This window comes from Aspergillus udagawae, assembly GCF_001078395.1.
Source record: "Aspergillus udagawae IFM 46973 DNA, scaffold_5, whole genome shotgun sequence".
In the NCBI taxonomy this organism is placed as follows: Eukaryota; Fungi; Ascomycota; class Eurotiomycetes; order Eurotiales; family Aspergillaceae; genus Aspergillus; species Aspergillus udagawae.
Window position 1 is genome coordinate 1,200,368 of NW_025091268.1, and position 14,595 is coordinate 1,214,962.

General features: G+C 49.9%; 6 protein-coding genes across 6 annotated transcripts; 5 read left to right on the top strand and 1 right to left on the bottom strand.

The window, feature by feature from the left end:
- Nucleotides 1-1,446: 1,446 nt before the first annotated feature.
- Aud_007229 (uncharacterized protein) lies at nucleotides 1,447-3,908 on the top strand (the record flags this gene model as incomplete). The annotated part of the gene is made up of 3 exons (XM_043292122.1): nucleotides 1,447-1,726; nucleotides 1,916-3,367; nucleotides 3,433-3,908. The coding sequence occupies 3 exons, from the start codon at nucleotides 1,447-1,449 to the stop codon at nucleotides 3,906-3,908; spliced, it is 2,208 nt and encodes a 735-aa protein (XP_043148057.1).
- Nucleotides 3,909-4,400: 492 nt separating this feature from the next.
- On the bottom strand, nucleotides 4,401-6,128 carry Aud_007230 (kynurenine--oxoglutarate transaminase; the record flags this gene model as incomplete). The annotated part of the gene is made up of 8 exons (XM_043292123.1): nucleotides 4,401-4,691; nucleotides 4,744-5,234; nucleotides 5,279-5,439; nucleotides 5,490-5,562; nucleotides 5,614-5,719; nucleotides 5,778-5,862; nucleotides 5,924-5,992; nucleotides 6,055-6,128. 8 exons carry the CDS (start codon nucleotides 6,126-6,128, stop codon nucleotides 4,401-4,403), a joined length of 1,350 nt encoding a protein of 449 aa, XP_043148058.1.
- A 651-nt stretch (nucleotides 6,129-6,779) lies between these two features.
- Nucleotides 6,780-8,399, top strand: Aud_007231 (ssDNA-dependent ATPase MGS1; the record flags this gene model as incomplete). The annotated part of the gene is made up of 1 exon (XM_043292124.1): nucleotides 6,780-8,399. The coding sequence occupies one exon, from the start codon at nucleotides 6,780-6,782 to the stop codon at nucleotides 8,397-8,399; it is 1,620 nt and encodes a 539-aa protein (XP_043148059.1).
- A 1,076-nt stretch (nucleotides 8,400-9,475) lies between these two features.
- Aud_007232 (uncharacterized protein) lies at nucleotides 9,476-11,378 on the top strand (the record flags this gene model as incomplete). The annotated part of the gene is made up of 2 exons (XM_043292125.1): nucleotides 9,476-9,803; nucleotides 9,853-11,378. 2 exons carry the CDS (start codon nucleotides 9,476-9,478, stop codon nucleotides 11,376-11,378), a joined length of 1,854 nt encoding a protein of 617 aa, XP_043148060.1.
- Nucleotides 11,379-11,976: 598 nt separating this feature from the next.
- On the top strand, nucleotides 11,977-12,885 carry cdc31 (putative cell division control protein Cdc31; the record flags this gene model as incomplete). Its single annotated transcript, XM_043292126.1, has 2 exons — nucleotides 11,977-12,261; nucleotides 12,394-12,885. The coding sequence occupies 2 exons, from the start codon at nucleotides 11,977-11,979 to the stop codon at nucleotides 12,883-12,885; spliced, it is 777 nt and encodes a 258-aa protein (XP_043148061.1).
- A 440-nt stretch (nucleotides 12,886-13,325) lies between these two features.
- Nucleotides 13,326-14,279, top strand: Aud_007234 (ankyrin repeat domain-containing protein; the record flags this gene model as incomplete). The annotated part of the gene is made up of 1 exon (XM_043292127.1): nucleotides 13,326-14,279. One exon carries the CDS (start codon nucleotides 13,326-13,328, stop codon nucleotides 14,277-14,279), a length of 954 nt encoding a protein of 317 aa, XP_043148062.1.
- Between the last annotated feature and the right edge of the window lie 316 nt (nucleotides 14,280-14,595).

Below are 14,595 nucleotides of genomic sequence, written 5' to 3' on the forward strand. Positions count from 1 at the left end.
AAATATTCTCCTTCTGACCTGAGCAGACATCTGAGACAGCCATTAGAAGCCTGCCACCGAGCCCGACCACAACCCGGGAGGACCAAAAAAAGTAGCTGCTACTCCATAGATCAACATAGATCTAAGGTTTCCGCAACCAGGTCGTTTCATCTTGCGCGAGATGTTGAGCGGCTCATCTAAGTGGTTTCTTCAGAGCGCTGGCAGGCCAAATATAGCCTCCCAGGGCCGGCGCTTAAGCTCCAGGATCGCTCAACCAATCCTTCAAGTAGTGCAGAAAACGTCAGCCAATCAATTAGAATATGATGAACAAAGGTCTGCTTAGTGGAGTGAAGTAGGAACAAAAACAAGGGCTCTATGTTCACTGCCGTTGACATCTGCAGAGCTTCTTGTTCCATTTGCCGCTGGCCTGTCGGATGTTAGGGTATCACCTATCATTTGACTGGATATGAGAGATAGAGGGAGCAATTCGACATGGAAACAAACGCTATGAAGGAGTTATTTATATTTAATGATGGATATAACAACTTCTATTCCACAAAACAAAATCTCGAGATGGTGGACGATGGTTGTAGGATGAAGCAATGGCATTCGCGAGCGCGACTGGAAGAAGCAACTACCACGTGATCATAGGGACTGCACGTAGAATCAGGCAATCCTAGACATTAGGTACTGGAATAATACAGATATATGAGGAATGACGAGGCTGCCTAAACTGTTTAGGACCAACCAGATATTCTGTTGGCATCTAGGTCTCCGGGACTTTTATATGGGACAGAGACGAGCACATTGTAAAGTTGACATTATGCGCTGTCCTATATCCGAAATATGAGCCTTAACACTTGGGCAATCAATATCGTCCGCTTAGAATCAAGAAGCTCGATTGTGAGGAGGAGCATGTTTGATTGTTATCCAGAATCCAGCCACCGGGTCCGTAAATATCTATGGTCACTGGAACACGAAGACATCGTCTATGGGATTCAAAAGGTCACTTATTGATAATAAAAGCTTGTTAAAAAGACAATGATAGACACCCACAGCCATCTAAGCTCATCATAACAGTCAATCTTTGCCCAGACCTATGATGTGTACTCAAAAACAGGAGAGAAAGGCAGACTTCAGACAGACTCTTCCGAAAATCAGTTGGTGACCATCGCCATGGCGATGTTAGTGAACAAGAACACGGAACTTTCTCTGGTAGACTCTTTCATTTCTTTTACTCCTTCAGAGACCCTCTTTAGGAAGAGCATCGAATCTAAAAGGAGAAAATGATTCATAGACTTTTTGTTGAGATACCAGAGATCGAAGTATTGTCAAGACTGACAGACATTGCAATATCCCACCAGGTTTACTCTGGATTTTACCAGCGCTGAACAAACAAGCAGGTAACGCGTGATGATATCGCATCCCGAGGGAGCTCTGGGCCCCCCAGGAGCCTCCGGAAATAGGATGGCAACCCCGGACTTAGAGGGCTGGGTCCTCGAGGCAGCAGAGTGCTCGCCCAGGATGATGCAGAGAGCCTCAGTGACCAACGTCCCTAGAAGCCTCTCTGATCCACTGAACCTGAGCAGCCTGGAACCGAGCGTCAAACACCAAGCAAACTACATGCTGACGGACCACTTCACCTGTCTCATTGGCAATAGCTTGGAGAGTGACAAAGAGACATGCTCACCCACCTCCCCAGTGAAGATGAGTAAAAGTCATTCTCCAGCTGAGAGCAGTGACGTGGGTAAGTGGGCTAGCATTCACTTTCTTTCCACCAACTTCTTGAGATCCCTCTCAGCCGCAGGTAAACGCGTCGCTAACTGATGCAAAGAAGTGGAAGAAAGGCAGAATATCAGTCCAGAGCAGCTCATTACTCGTTTATCTGCAATCAACTTGATACGCGCAAGAACCATCACTCGCTTGTCTCCAACAGATTCCATGTCCTCAGGGGACACCTTCAGCCCATTCAGCGACCGTTTTCACTCGTCTAGTGCGCATTCTGCAGAGTCAAATCCCACCTCTGTTGTCATCATGCAGCCAGTACCAACGTCGCAAAAGAAGAAGAAGAAGAACGCCAGGAACAGGAATAGAGTTCGGAACAACCAGGATTCTCTGGGCGAAGGCCTCTCTGGGGATAGAAACGAGACCCACATGCGCCAGACACCTCACGTCAGACCCAATGTGGGCTCGAACATTCAAGCCCATGGCCAGACGGACAACCAGCACATGAGGTCGCCAGCACCACATGACCCTGGTATGTCTCAGCGCAATTGGATCTCTGCAGACTGCGCTCTATCCCAAAGTGATTTTCAACAAGGCGATGCAGACCTGAAGCCCGGGCCCAGCACTGTTGAACAGCATTCGAGTCACATGCTTGACCTAGGACAAAGTTCTGGTAGCAGTGTTACTTCACTGCATGACCAAGTGATCTCTGCTGGAGAATTTTCTCCGGTGCCATCCTCCTCTCAACATCCTGGTGCCAATAAAGACAGTCGCAGATCCGCGAGTGCAGCAAAAGAAAGGCTGCCTCCTATAGAAGAAGCTGCGAGCGACGCTATAGAGGATTCCCTGAGCACTGATGCGTCTACTTCCATAGTGGAAAGCGAAAACCTGTCAGCCAGAACGCAGATTCGAGAAGCCTCGCCATCTAAGACTGTAAGCCCAATATTGACGACTGACAAAAATGCCCCAAGCAAGCCAGAGACAGAGAAGGACTCTTCAAGTGTTTCTAACTCTGAGATTGAGCAGAACTCGCAGCAGACCACCCATTTTGAAGACCGTGAATCGCCTCATTTCAGCAACAGCCACTCTCACCCGTCGCCCCTGGCAGCCAGTGACATTTCCACGCTCTCCACACCCAAGGCTCACGGAAACGTCTCCAGTCAGAGACCGGAAGCTTTCTTTTGGCAACTCGATAGTCATGGATTTCCGTGCGCAAAACACAGCTGCGACAAGCGTTGCAATCTCTGGGACGGAAGGACCGCCATCTGCCCTAAGTGTGGGCCATTCTCCGAAGTTCGTTATTGCTGCAAAGATCATCTTCTCCAGGACATCAAATGGCACTGGATCTACTGCGGACAAATGACCTTCACACAGCCCTGTCGAGAGAACTCAGTTCCTCGAGACGTACGGGATGGCCCACCACTGGTGCCCTGCCTTCATCCCTATGATACGCCAGAGCGTCATCGTCAGGCTGTGTACTTCAACATCAATATTCGTGAAGGAGATTATTTCGTCTTCTCAGACTATGCAGATTGGGCACAAGCAGGTTTTCCAGAAAATAATTTCGAGATGCGTTGTTCCCATAGGGTCCTCTACACAATCAAGCTCGAAGATCGGGAGAAGAAGGATAGATTTCGACGCATCCTCGCAGCATGTCTTTTCAGTAAGTCAAGATCATCAGCCACGCATGCCACTGAGGTTGACTGCTAATTAGAAGCCTCATCACAGTGACTATCGAAGTCCACGAGCTTGTCGATTACATGTACCGTCTAATCAGGGATGATCTGCGGTCTCAAGAGATATGGTCCCCCGAGATCGAGAACATCCTCAAGTATCAGATCCACTCTGAATTCGCAGTCAACATACTGCCAGATATCACTGGAGAGAGACACGCTTGCGAGACCGACTGGACCGGAAGAAACCGGCGCCACTGCCCAGATGCTGTCTGCCGCGGTGAATATCGTCGTCTTCTCGGTTCGGTAGGAGGAAATGGTCATCGCCAGACTGTCGAACATTTAGAAGAATCTTTTTGGATCTTGCGGGCTGCAAGAACGACTCATCCTGGTGTGACCGACGTGCATGCGCGCATGAGAGGTGAGGGCTTCGAGGGTGTGGCGGAGGAAGATAAAAGGGTCTTTCAGCGCGGAGAAGGATGGGATGGTGCTGGAACTGGACCTATGGAAATTGAGGGCATCAATGCTTGAACGTCTCTCTGGCGACTAAAGACTGGCGTGAGTTGTTCTTGGCGGTTTTCATCTTGAAGATAGTCGCTCGAGGTTTTGGTTATGGTGGCTTGTGAGAGTACATAGGAATCTGGAAGTTAGAGTAGATAGACATTGCTGGTCAGCTCCTTCCTTTAATGGGCATAATGAATCCTCCGTCATACTAACTGTCTCCACCAGCCGAAAGCCTCAGTGCAATCTGCAGAAATGATATGCAATGATGATGCCAATATGTTCTTCAAGGTTAGATTGACATGTCCAAGAGCAAGAACAACAAGACGCTGAAATATCTGAGATACAAAAGACAGAACGAAAACCCGCTAGTCTGGATTTTAAAATCCTCCATGACCTGCCAGAAAGCTTCACTGCAGCCCCTATGAATGCGGCGCAAGTCCTGGGCACACAAAGCCCGGGGAGTGTCCATCCGTCATTTGCAGCACATTCACCGAAGAACCCACCGAATTTTGAGAGATCTTACTTCGAAATGTATTTCTTCAGACCGCGGAGCCTCTCCTTCGCCGTCTCCAAGACATCATCGTTTTTACAGACGGCGAAGCGAAGGTAGTCTTCGGCGATGTGAGCATTCGTGTCCGTGTAGAATTCCGTCGGGGGGATGGCTGCCACCCCGACTTCGTGGATCAGGAACCAACAAAGTTTGAAATCACGAGGGCGGCTGGCGACATGGGGAGGGAATGGGTAATCTTCCGGGAGTTTGACGGAAGACATATTTGCAAGAACGAAGTAACCACCCTCAGGGTCAGAATACTAGTAGTAGTCAGTAACGGTAGCTCTCTTGGGCCATCTGCAATCGACTCACGGGAATGTTGAGCTCATCAAAGACTTCGCAGAAGCGTTCCATTTTCTGCTTCATTTCCGTCCGGCTCTGGTCCCAGAATCCGACCTTGTCCGCCTGCTCGAAAGCCACAGCAGCAGCTTCCTGGAGGGGTGATACAGAGCTGTAGCAAATACGCGTGTGTGCAGCGGCGACGTACTTGACGAGATGCTCCGGTCCGATCAGGTATCCAACACGCCAGCCAGTAGCGTAGAAGGCCTTTCCGGCAGAGCCAACCGTGAGAGTACGCTCCCAGAGCTCTGGGGACAAGGTAGCAATTCTAGTGAAAGGGACGTAGTAGAGGCGATCATAGACCTCGTCGGAGAGGATAATGAGATTGTGCTTCACACACAGCTCTCCGATGCGTTCAAGTTCCGCGCGCGAAAAGACTTTTCCCACGGGATTATGTCTGATGTTGCTGTTGTCAGCTTCATACAAATGTAGTTGATCCGGCTCACTTACGGCGAGTTCAAAACCTACAGAGCGAGTCAGCTATTGTCGCAATAAGGGAGAAGGCTACTTCTTACAATCATCTTTGTCTTCGAGTTGATTGTCCTCTCCAGTTCCTCAAAGTCTATCGTCCACTCAGATGCAGGCGAAGTCCGTGTGGCACCGTCCTTGGGAGGATGAAGGGGGACGTATCGAATTGTACCGCCAGGCATCTCGATGTTGCTGATGTACCTATACAATGCTTTAGAGAGATCCGAGGCACAGGGTCAAGGCTCCCTTACTGGTCAAAGAAGGGCTCGAAGATGATGACCTCGTCCCCAGGTTCAATGAATCCCATGAAAGCACTCAACATTCCTAGTCCGTTGTCAGCAAGCACATCCAAACGGAGGTCTTATTGCGCCCGACCTTCATTTGCACCAGTGGTGATGGAAACTTCTGTATCTGGGTTTATGGTACGACCGAAGGAGGAAGAGTATGCGTCGGCAATGGCCTTCTTAAGTCGCGGACGGCCCTGTACCACATTATAAGCCGAAGGCCAATTGCCAGTTCGCTGAATCGCAGTGTTGTACCTTTGTGGGCGAATACTGGTTGCAGTCGACCCGGTCTAGAGCTTCCTTGGCCGCGTCTAGAGCGAATTGAGGAGGGTTGTAGCCGCTGTTACATAAATTTATATCAGTCTTCTACCCCTTACTCCTCGGAATGAAGTGTCACTCACAAGAAGCCTTGACCCATGTTCACAATCGGCTGAACCGGCGAAGCGGCAGCAGCTTCGTTCACAATTGACCTGTTGCACCATTAGGATATAGTTCCATTATGGTCCAAAGTGCTGCAAAAGGTATATCGCACCAGACATCCTGTCTCTGGCCGGCAACTCTCTTCGCTGGACGAAACGGATCTGGTCTCGCTGCTGTCGCCGACATCGCTCTCACTGTTCGGCTGTGAAGGCGGGGAGGTACAGCTCTGAATGCGGATACTGATGATGATGATGCGCTGCTGAAACTGTGAAGGACTGCTGACGAGGCTGGACTACGAGAAAAAAGGAACATATGGACAAGGAGAAGATTATGATTGCAAGTCTACAAATGAATAAGAACGGTGGGTTCCTGGTCAATGGGGGGGCAGTATGGGGCATTTCTGACTACATCCATGGGCGGTGATTACCGATTAGCTCAATTGCGTGCTCAGCCTTCTGTCGGAGGTTACATTCTTAAGGGCATTGTGCCACAAGACTGAAGTATTATTAGATGACCGTTTCTGTAGCATTCAAATGAAGCTTTTACTGGTTGCCTAGGATTGCTGTTGTGCTTCATTTATCTTCAGCGTTGCTCTTCTGTGTCCTCAAAGAAGCAACATTATCAGGCAACAAGGCTGTAAATGTGCGTCATTTCATGAACCTCGGATTACTAAACATAGTCAAGCGTAGGTGTTCAGACGCGTTCACGCGTCCAAAAAGCTCAATACTTAGTTAGGGCCAGGATGTGGTGATTCTCATTCATTCTTCATGCTATCTCCACGAAACTTGTCTGATTGATCAATCCAATATAGTAATCATTGCTTATGGGCCAGTCATCATGGTTTCCTGTCCCATTTGCGGGAATTCCGTTCCGTCCCTAAAGATCAACGACCATATCGACTCCAATTGTGAGAACTTCATTGAGGAGCCGACATCGAGCACGGGGGAGCCAGTGTCTTCTCAGAAGACTCCGGTGCCCAGATTTTTCCAGCCGACCTCTGCCCGAAAGGCTGCCTCCCAAAGCATACCGCAAAGCGATTCTCCGTCCGCACCCTCACCGCTACGACCCGTCAACGGGAAACGAACGATTACACATGAGAAGGAGTCTGTCTTGAACGGGAACAAGCCGGATCAAGATGAAGCGCAAAGAGATCCTCATCCGAAAAAGCTGAAGGTGAACGCGCTTCAGAAAGCAGCACCGTTGGCTGAGCGCATGCGGCCCCGGACTCTCGATGAAGTCTGTGGCCAGGAGCTTGTCGGGCCAAATGGCGTACTCCGCGGACTAATTGAACAGGATCGGGTCCCGAGCATGATTCTCTGGGGCCATGCGGGGACGGGTAAAACAACCATTGCAAGGGTCATCGCGTCGATGGTAGGGAGCAGATTTGTGGAAATTAACAGCACCAGTACCGGGGTTGCGGAGTGCAAAAAGATATTCGCAGAAGCCAGAAGCGAACTCGGTCTGACTGGAAGGAAGACGATAGTGTTCTGCGATGAGATCCATCGCTTCTCCAAGTCACAGCAGGATGTGTTCTTAGGCCCAGTAGAAAGTGGGCAAATCACACTCATTGGCGCCACGACCGAGAATCCGTCTTTCAAAGTCCAGAATGCTCTCCTTTCCAGATGCAGGACCTTCACGTTGTCAAAACTGAGCGATGAGGACGTTAAATCTATCCTTTACCGAGCATTGAGAGTCGAAGGGCCCAACTATTCACCGTCCTCAATCGTAGATGATGAGTTGATCGAATACCTTGCTCGCTTTTCTGATGGTGACGCTCGAACATCCCTCAATCTTCTGGAGCTGGCTATGGACTTGTCAAAACGTCCGGGCATGACCAAAGAAGAACTGAAGCGATCGCTCACCAAGACTTTGGTGTATGACCGTGCAGGGGATCAACATTATGACACAATCTCAGCCTTCCACAAGTCGATCAGGGGCAGTGACCCAGATGCTGCTCTATACTACCTCGCACGCATGTTGCAATCTGGCGAAGACCCTTTGTATATCGCACGTCGCCTGGTTGTTGTGGCTTCGGAAGATATCGGCTTGGCAGACAACACTATGCTGTCACTTGCCATTGCTACCCACTCTGCTGTTGAAAAGATCGGACTTCCAGAAGCTCGCATCAACCTCGCGCACGCTACAGTAGCCATGGCGCTCTCTAAAAAGAGTACTCGAGCGTATCGCGGCATGAACAATGCTTTTGCGGCGTTGGATGAGCCGGGGGTTGCGGGCTTGCCAGTACCGATCCATCTGAGGAACGCCCCCACTCGACTCATGAAGGAGTTGGGGTATGGGAAAGAGTACAAGTACAACCCGAATTACCTTGATGGTCAGGTAGTGCAAGATTACCTTCCAGAGAGGATACTTGGCCGGAAATTTCTTGAAGACCGGGATCTAGGCACTGCGATTGACCGTGATCTTATAGCTCAGGATGAACAGCATCTGGAGCCTTGAAGTGTGGAAGTGATTACATCGCTTCCTGTATGAGATCAAGAAGCGAATTTGATAGAGCAGCGGTGCGCCTTCAATCGCAATCTAGGGACAGCTAATGGGCGATTTCCGACTTCTCTTGGCAGGGTCATCTACTCTCCTGAACGGATATTGAGTCGATTTAAGCCACGCTATCCTTCCCATGAACAACTGATGATGCTATCAATAAGTGATCAGCGACGGGACGGTCAGAAGGCTTACACTTTCTGGTCGAGAAGTGCTTTCTGCCTTAGGCTTCAAGCCCAGTTGTGTCCAGTCAACTCAAGCGCAGACACTGCCAAAGAGGAATTGGTCTTGTTTGGCGTTGATGTACACCCAGAAAGCAGTCACTGTTCTGCTCATGTACTGAACACTCAGCCTTGCCCCGTTTTGCTTGCTGTCGGTCTTGATTGCAGATTGCTGAAGGATGGTGGTTGCTTGGTGGAAGGTTTATTGTCGTCATGCTGGTCTTGCCCTAACTTTGGGTCTACTATGACTCCTGCCTTCTCGTCATACTTCGACGACAACACACCTCGACCTCTTCGGACAGTGTCTCCTGGACTGATCATCACCATCTCACTTCTGATGTCCTTCGTTACTTATCGAGCTTCTTTGAGACTGTCTTGAATCTACCTATACACTATCTTATCGACTCCGATCATCTTTACTACGCACGTAACGTGATAGAATCCGATACTATGTCTTATATTCCAACCTCGGATCTTCCCTTCGTTCCCTCGCAGTTTGAATCGTTTCAAACATCGTTTGACCCTCGACATCAGAGCATAAAACTTCCAGATGGAGGTGTAAGTTATTCCCGTTCCAGACTTGAGGATGTCTCATTAGTCCTTCTCGGTGCTCAGATATCTGAATCTTTTCAGTCAGTATTTACTAACTCGCCCCAGCCGACTATGGAGAGTCTTGCGTCGTCATCACACGAAGCTATGGCCCATCATCAAGCGATACACGATACGCCATCATCTCATAGCTTCAATTTACAACAAGTACAGTCACTACAGCATGTACACCATAATCATGTACATCATTTCCCTCTTGCTGGAATGGACCCTCCGTTCGCGCGCGGCCCTGCAACTGAACTCATGGTAAACCACCACACTTTCACAAACAGCATGACAAACCTCGCCAATGCCCATCCAATGAACTTCTCCCAAGGCTTCAGCTGTTTTACTTCTCCCGGGCCCGTCATCGCTCCAGTGTCAGTCCCTTTTGGTACACCGATTCATACGCCAAATCCACCAGCATCGAACATGAATTTGGAACATCAGCTATCCGCCTGGCCAGACGATAACCTTGAAACTCGCACAGTGTCACCAGTCGAGCATCATGTATATGACTTCGCATCATCGGCCGATCGGATTCCGTCCGAGTGTAAGTGACTCTTGCCCACGCTATTTGTATATATATTAACCGAATTTAGTCACATCCCAAGGCTCCATGAACCTCACGGGGGTTCACTCTCTCCCTTCAGCCGGGTCACTCCAGCATGACCGATCTCCTGGCAATGTCTCCGGGTTTACTTTTGTGATGGAGGACGGATTAAAGCCAGCCCGTCATCGCGAATCGCGAGTACAGACCAAAGAGGAATCAGACGAGAGAAGAGAGAAAAATAAGAAGCTCAAGGAAATGGGAGGTGTTTGCCTCTGGTGTTACCGCATGAAGAAAACCTGCGAACCGCAACTTCCTTGTCCTCGTTGCCAAGACAGCAAATCGAATTGCATCAGAAGACCTGCAGAGCTGTCCTTGCTTCCCTGCACGATTATAACACTTCAGGACATGAATCAAGACAGTACTTCGTTCCAAACGACGAAACCTGAAGATATCTTTCCTTGTCTGCAAAAGATATCTCGATGTGCCTCTTCCCAGGCTGTTGTCAGCTTCTGCCAATGCAACGGAGAAGTGATAGATTACTGGGTCATGCATGCGGCTGACCTGGACGCTACAAATATGGACACTTCCAGCGGTTTAAGCCAACAGCTAATTCTTATGATCCTGAAGTGCGTCCAATCTGAAGAGATGGATAAATTTGGGACGCAATTCCCTGGCAGCTCTCTTGTGCAGACTGCTGCGACCATGCACAAGCTGCTTTCGGCGATTCTATGCCTTTCCAAGACGCAGGTATATGTGCGAGCGACTGATGTAGAGCAAACAAGGATCGTGATATTCTACATGCTGGCTCTCTGCCTACGAGGACTCTGCGTGCTCTCAGGCGAGCTGGGTTCCGAAGCCTACAGCTTAATCAAACAGAAAACAGACTGCGACGGTGAGCCTGCTGGCATGAAGAACGACTGCAGCGGTGCAAACTGCTTCAACCCAGTTTGGGTCGCTGTTGGCCTTTACCAGCGAGTCCTGGAAGCCCTTTCCAGCTTTGAACTGCCACAGCCAATGGCTAGCATATTCGCTGGGGTTAAAATTCGCTCAAACATGGTACTCTCCAACATATATTGTGTGAAGGAGAAGATCCCGCACATATTCGGGTCGAAGCTGGAGAAAGAAAAATTGGAGGCCGAGAAGAAGGCGTTCTTTGAGAAACATATCCCGCCAGTCTCCTGCCGTCAATACTTCAACGTCGCGATCTGTTCACTCCCTTTTGGTCAGAATCTGCCATCCACAGCCGTTCACAGACAAACCCATCAGTCCTCGGATGTCTCATACGACGCTGAGTTTCTTCTTAACGAGAGTTTTTGGCCTCCAAATCTTGCCGAACCTTTCCTCGAAAGCCAGCCTCAAGATCCATCGCAGATGATGAATGGTGCGAACGACTGTGAAAATTTGGAAGCAGAATTATCACAGATTTATCCCTTCGACGAAGGTCTCACCGACCTTGAGGCATTTGGAAGAACCACGCTAATGGGTGACTGTTCTATCCCTTCCCCAACCGACTCCTGGGGTGGCACGACGTTAGTTAGTTCGGCCGAATCCAGTGTGATGGTGGGAAGCTATTAGCTGTCATCTACTCGCTATTTTTTTTTGGCATGATCATTTTGCTGCCTGAATCGAATCCCGAAATCTGGGAACAAATGTATTTTGGCTTTGCTCTATGGATTTTTTGCGGGAATATCAATTGGCTATTGTATTATGAGCTCTACAAGCTTCTTGCAACGAAGCTGCCTTCCTGGGTGGATCTTGCTACAAGCTACACGATATCAAAGGACAAAGAAAGTTTTTAAACCAATACCATTGAATCTAAGTGATCGCGATTCTCTGTGCTAGTAGTAATATAAATTAGAATAATTCTCATCGGAGGTGCAATGACCATTGATACCTACTCCGTAGCATTTTGTTGTATGATCGCCCAAGGAACAACAACAAGCTCTGTCCACCGCTTCGCGTTCTCCCCGCTGCGACAGCTCCAGCGCGTTTCTCCGCAGACAAAGACGAAACAAATCCCCACAATTAGGACACCACAGCATTGTCATATTTCCTTAGCCTCAAAAATCGCTGCTAAATATCTTCCTAGTCCAGTCTCTCCTTCTACCAGCACAAGACAGTTTCTCTACCGACCCGTGTCCTGGTGACACGCTTTCGGGAACCAACACCCATCATGGCCTCATCAGCCCACCAACCGTTCGGATCGCGCTCATACGGAGGCGGCAAATTACCCGATCGATCCGTGAATGCAAATGCGATCCCCTTCAGCGCGTCGTCCTTCTCTCGGCATCGCGGGCTGGGAGCGACGGGGCCCGGCGAATTTGGCGCAGAAGGCGCCAAATCAACACAGCAGGCACCGCCGCCTCCTCCAGTGCATTCGCAGACACATGGTCCCTCGCAGGACTCGAATCCGTTGAATCGGTTGACGGAGGAGCAGAGGGAAGAGATTAATGAAGCTGTAAGGGGATCTCTTACTTCGTTCTGGCCTGTGCCTCGTTCCGGGTTCCGGCGACGGCGGTTCCAGACGAACCAAGGCATATGGGAATGTTTTTGTGGAGGATCCAAGCTAATGTGATCTGGTTGTTGATAGTTTACGCTCTTCGATCTCGACCGAGACCGGCATCTAGATTACCATGAACTCCGTGTCGCGTTCCGCGCCCTCGGCTTCACGCTTTCGAAACAAGAACTCATCTCCCTCCTTACGACCTACGGCGTCCCCCGTCCCCAAGTACAACAGCAATCTGCGGCACAGGCAGCGCAGCATCAGGCGCAGTCGAAGACGACTCCCGCTACGAACCCCCAGCACCCTTCCAACCTCCTCATGCCGCTGTCTTCCTTTCAGGCCGTGACGGCCGTTAAGATTCTGGAGCGGGATCCGCGGGACGAGATCCTCCGGGCGTTTGAACTGTTTGACGAGGGCGGGAAGGGCTACATTGATCTTGAGGATTTGCGGCGGGTTGCGAGGGAATTGGGGGAGACGGGGTTGGAGGAGGAGGAGCTACGGGCGATGATTGAGGAGTTTGATTTAGAAGGTGTCGGTGGTGTTACAAGGGATGCGTTTGTGAGTATTTGCTGGCAATGATGATTGTGCCGCTATCTGCTTGTATATGCTTCTTCTCTCATGCTTGCTCTCGTTCTCTTTTTGAGTAATGAAACATTTTACTGTCCTCCATGATCTCTTCACCAGATACAGAGACAATCGATGGGCGTGTCACGTTCTTGAAGTAGCTTCATGTCATCGACATACTCGTCCTCGTTGACAAGTGCAAAGAGGTCATTTGGTTGAACATGCTTCAATATTAGAATTGGGTCAATCTTTAAAAAAAAACATTCAAACGACGGCAAGTGATATTTCGTGTCAATCAGCCTGATCCACGCGCTACAGCACCTAGGACATGTTTTTCACTCAAAGCAACAGTGGCAGTACTACGCATTTCCTACCTGTACATTTGTATCCTGGAGAATCGAGCAAGTCTGTTACTTTCTGTCATCAACGCATCTTACCCTCAAGCCTCAGCCAACATGGTTTTAACCGGCCTCCCCTCTGAATTGATTATTATCATTGCGGACTTCCTCGAACCCAAAGACCTCAATGCTCTCGTCCAAACCGCCAGCTCCTTTGCAAACCTGCTTGGCCTTCGTCTCCTAGACCGTGGCCTTGCTGACCCCAAGCTGGAGATACTCCTGTGGGCTGCTGCGAAAGGTGACGAGGCAATAATCAGCAAGATACTCACACGCGCACAGCACAAACGAATCAACATCCCTCCCCAGGCCAAAGACAGCATGCTCATGACCGCCGTGTCGCATAACCGAGTTGACCTTCTTGAATACCTCGTTCGGACAGTTGGCGCCAATCTCTCTGCCATGGTACCTCATAAATATTCGCTATCGCCAAGGACAGCATTGCATGAAGCCGCTGAACAAGCGAACAAAGTCGTGACGCAAAAGTTGATCGATCTAGGAGCAGACGTGGATGCCATTGACACTGGGGGCCTATCCCCGCTGCATTACGCGGTTTGGAAGCCTGAACGCGAAGACGCCTCCGCCGGTGAGGCCTGGGATACGGACGAAGAATTAGAGTACGGTGTGAACTCGATAGCCATTCTACGATTGCTTTTGGGGCACAGGGCCCTGACCGAAGTGGCCGAGCCCGATCGACGGCAGACCCCCTTGCTCTGGGCTAGTATTGATGGAAACACCGAGGCCATAAGACTGCTTTTGGATCATGGAGCTGATATAACGGCAAGTGATGACGAGGGCTGCACAACTTTACACTTTTCAGCAGAGTCTGGAAACCACGAGGCAGTCCAGCTGCTTGTCGATAAGGGAGCTGATATATTCGCCATCGATCACAGCGCTTATACCCCGCTTGACCTCGCAGCATCCGCGACGGTACGGAAAATACTGAGAAAAGCGGGTGCTCTGACGGGTGCTCTGACGGGTCCTGAGCTAGGACGCGAGCTGGAAAGTCTTTGAAGTGATCCCGGTCCCAAAGAGGAGTTACAGCTTCCACTGAGTGATCCGCTTCTGTATGCGCAGCATCCCCGTTGGTATATGGATCTCACAGAGCGTGGCCTTTACGAAGCGGTCGTCTTGCTGCTCGAGGGAGGGAGCGATACCAACGCCAGGGTGTTTACTGGATCGGGGGCCTTCTTGATATAGTTGAGAACAATTGTTTTGATCGGATTTCGGAAACTCTCCAAGGCCAACGGCGCACTTACGCGGTTTGTGGCATAGCCTACGCCACTGGGTGGGAATGGGAATGATATGATCCTATTCTTAGGCAGTGACA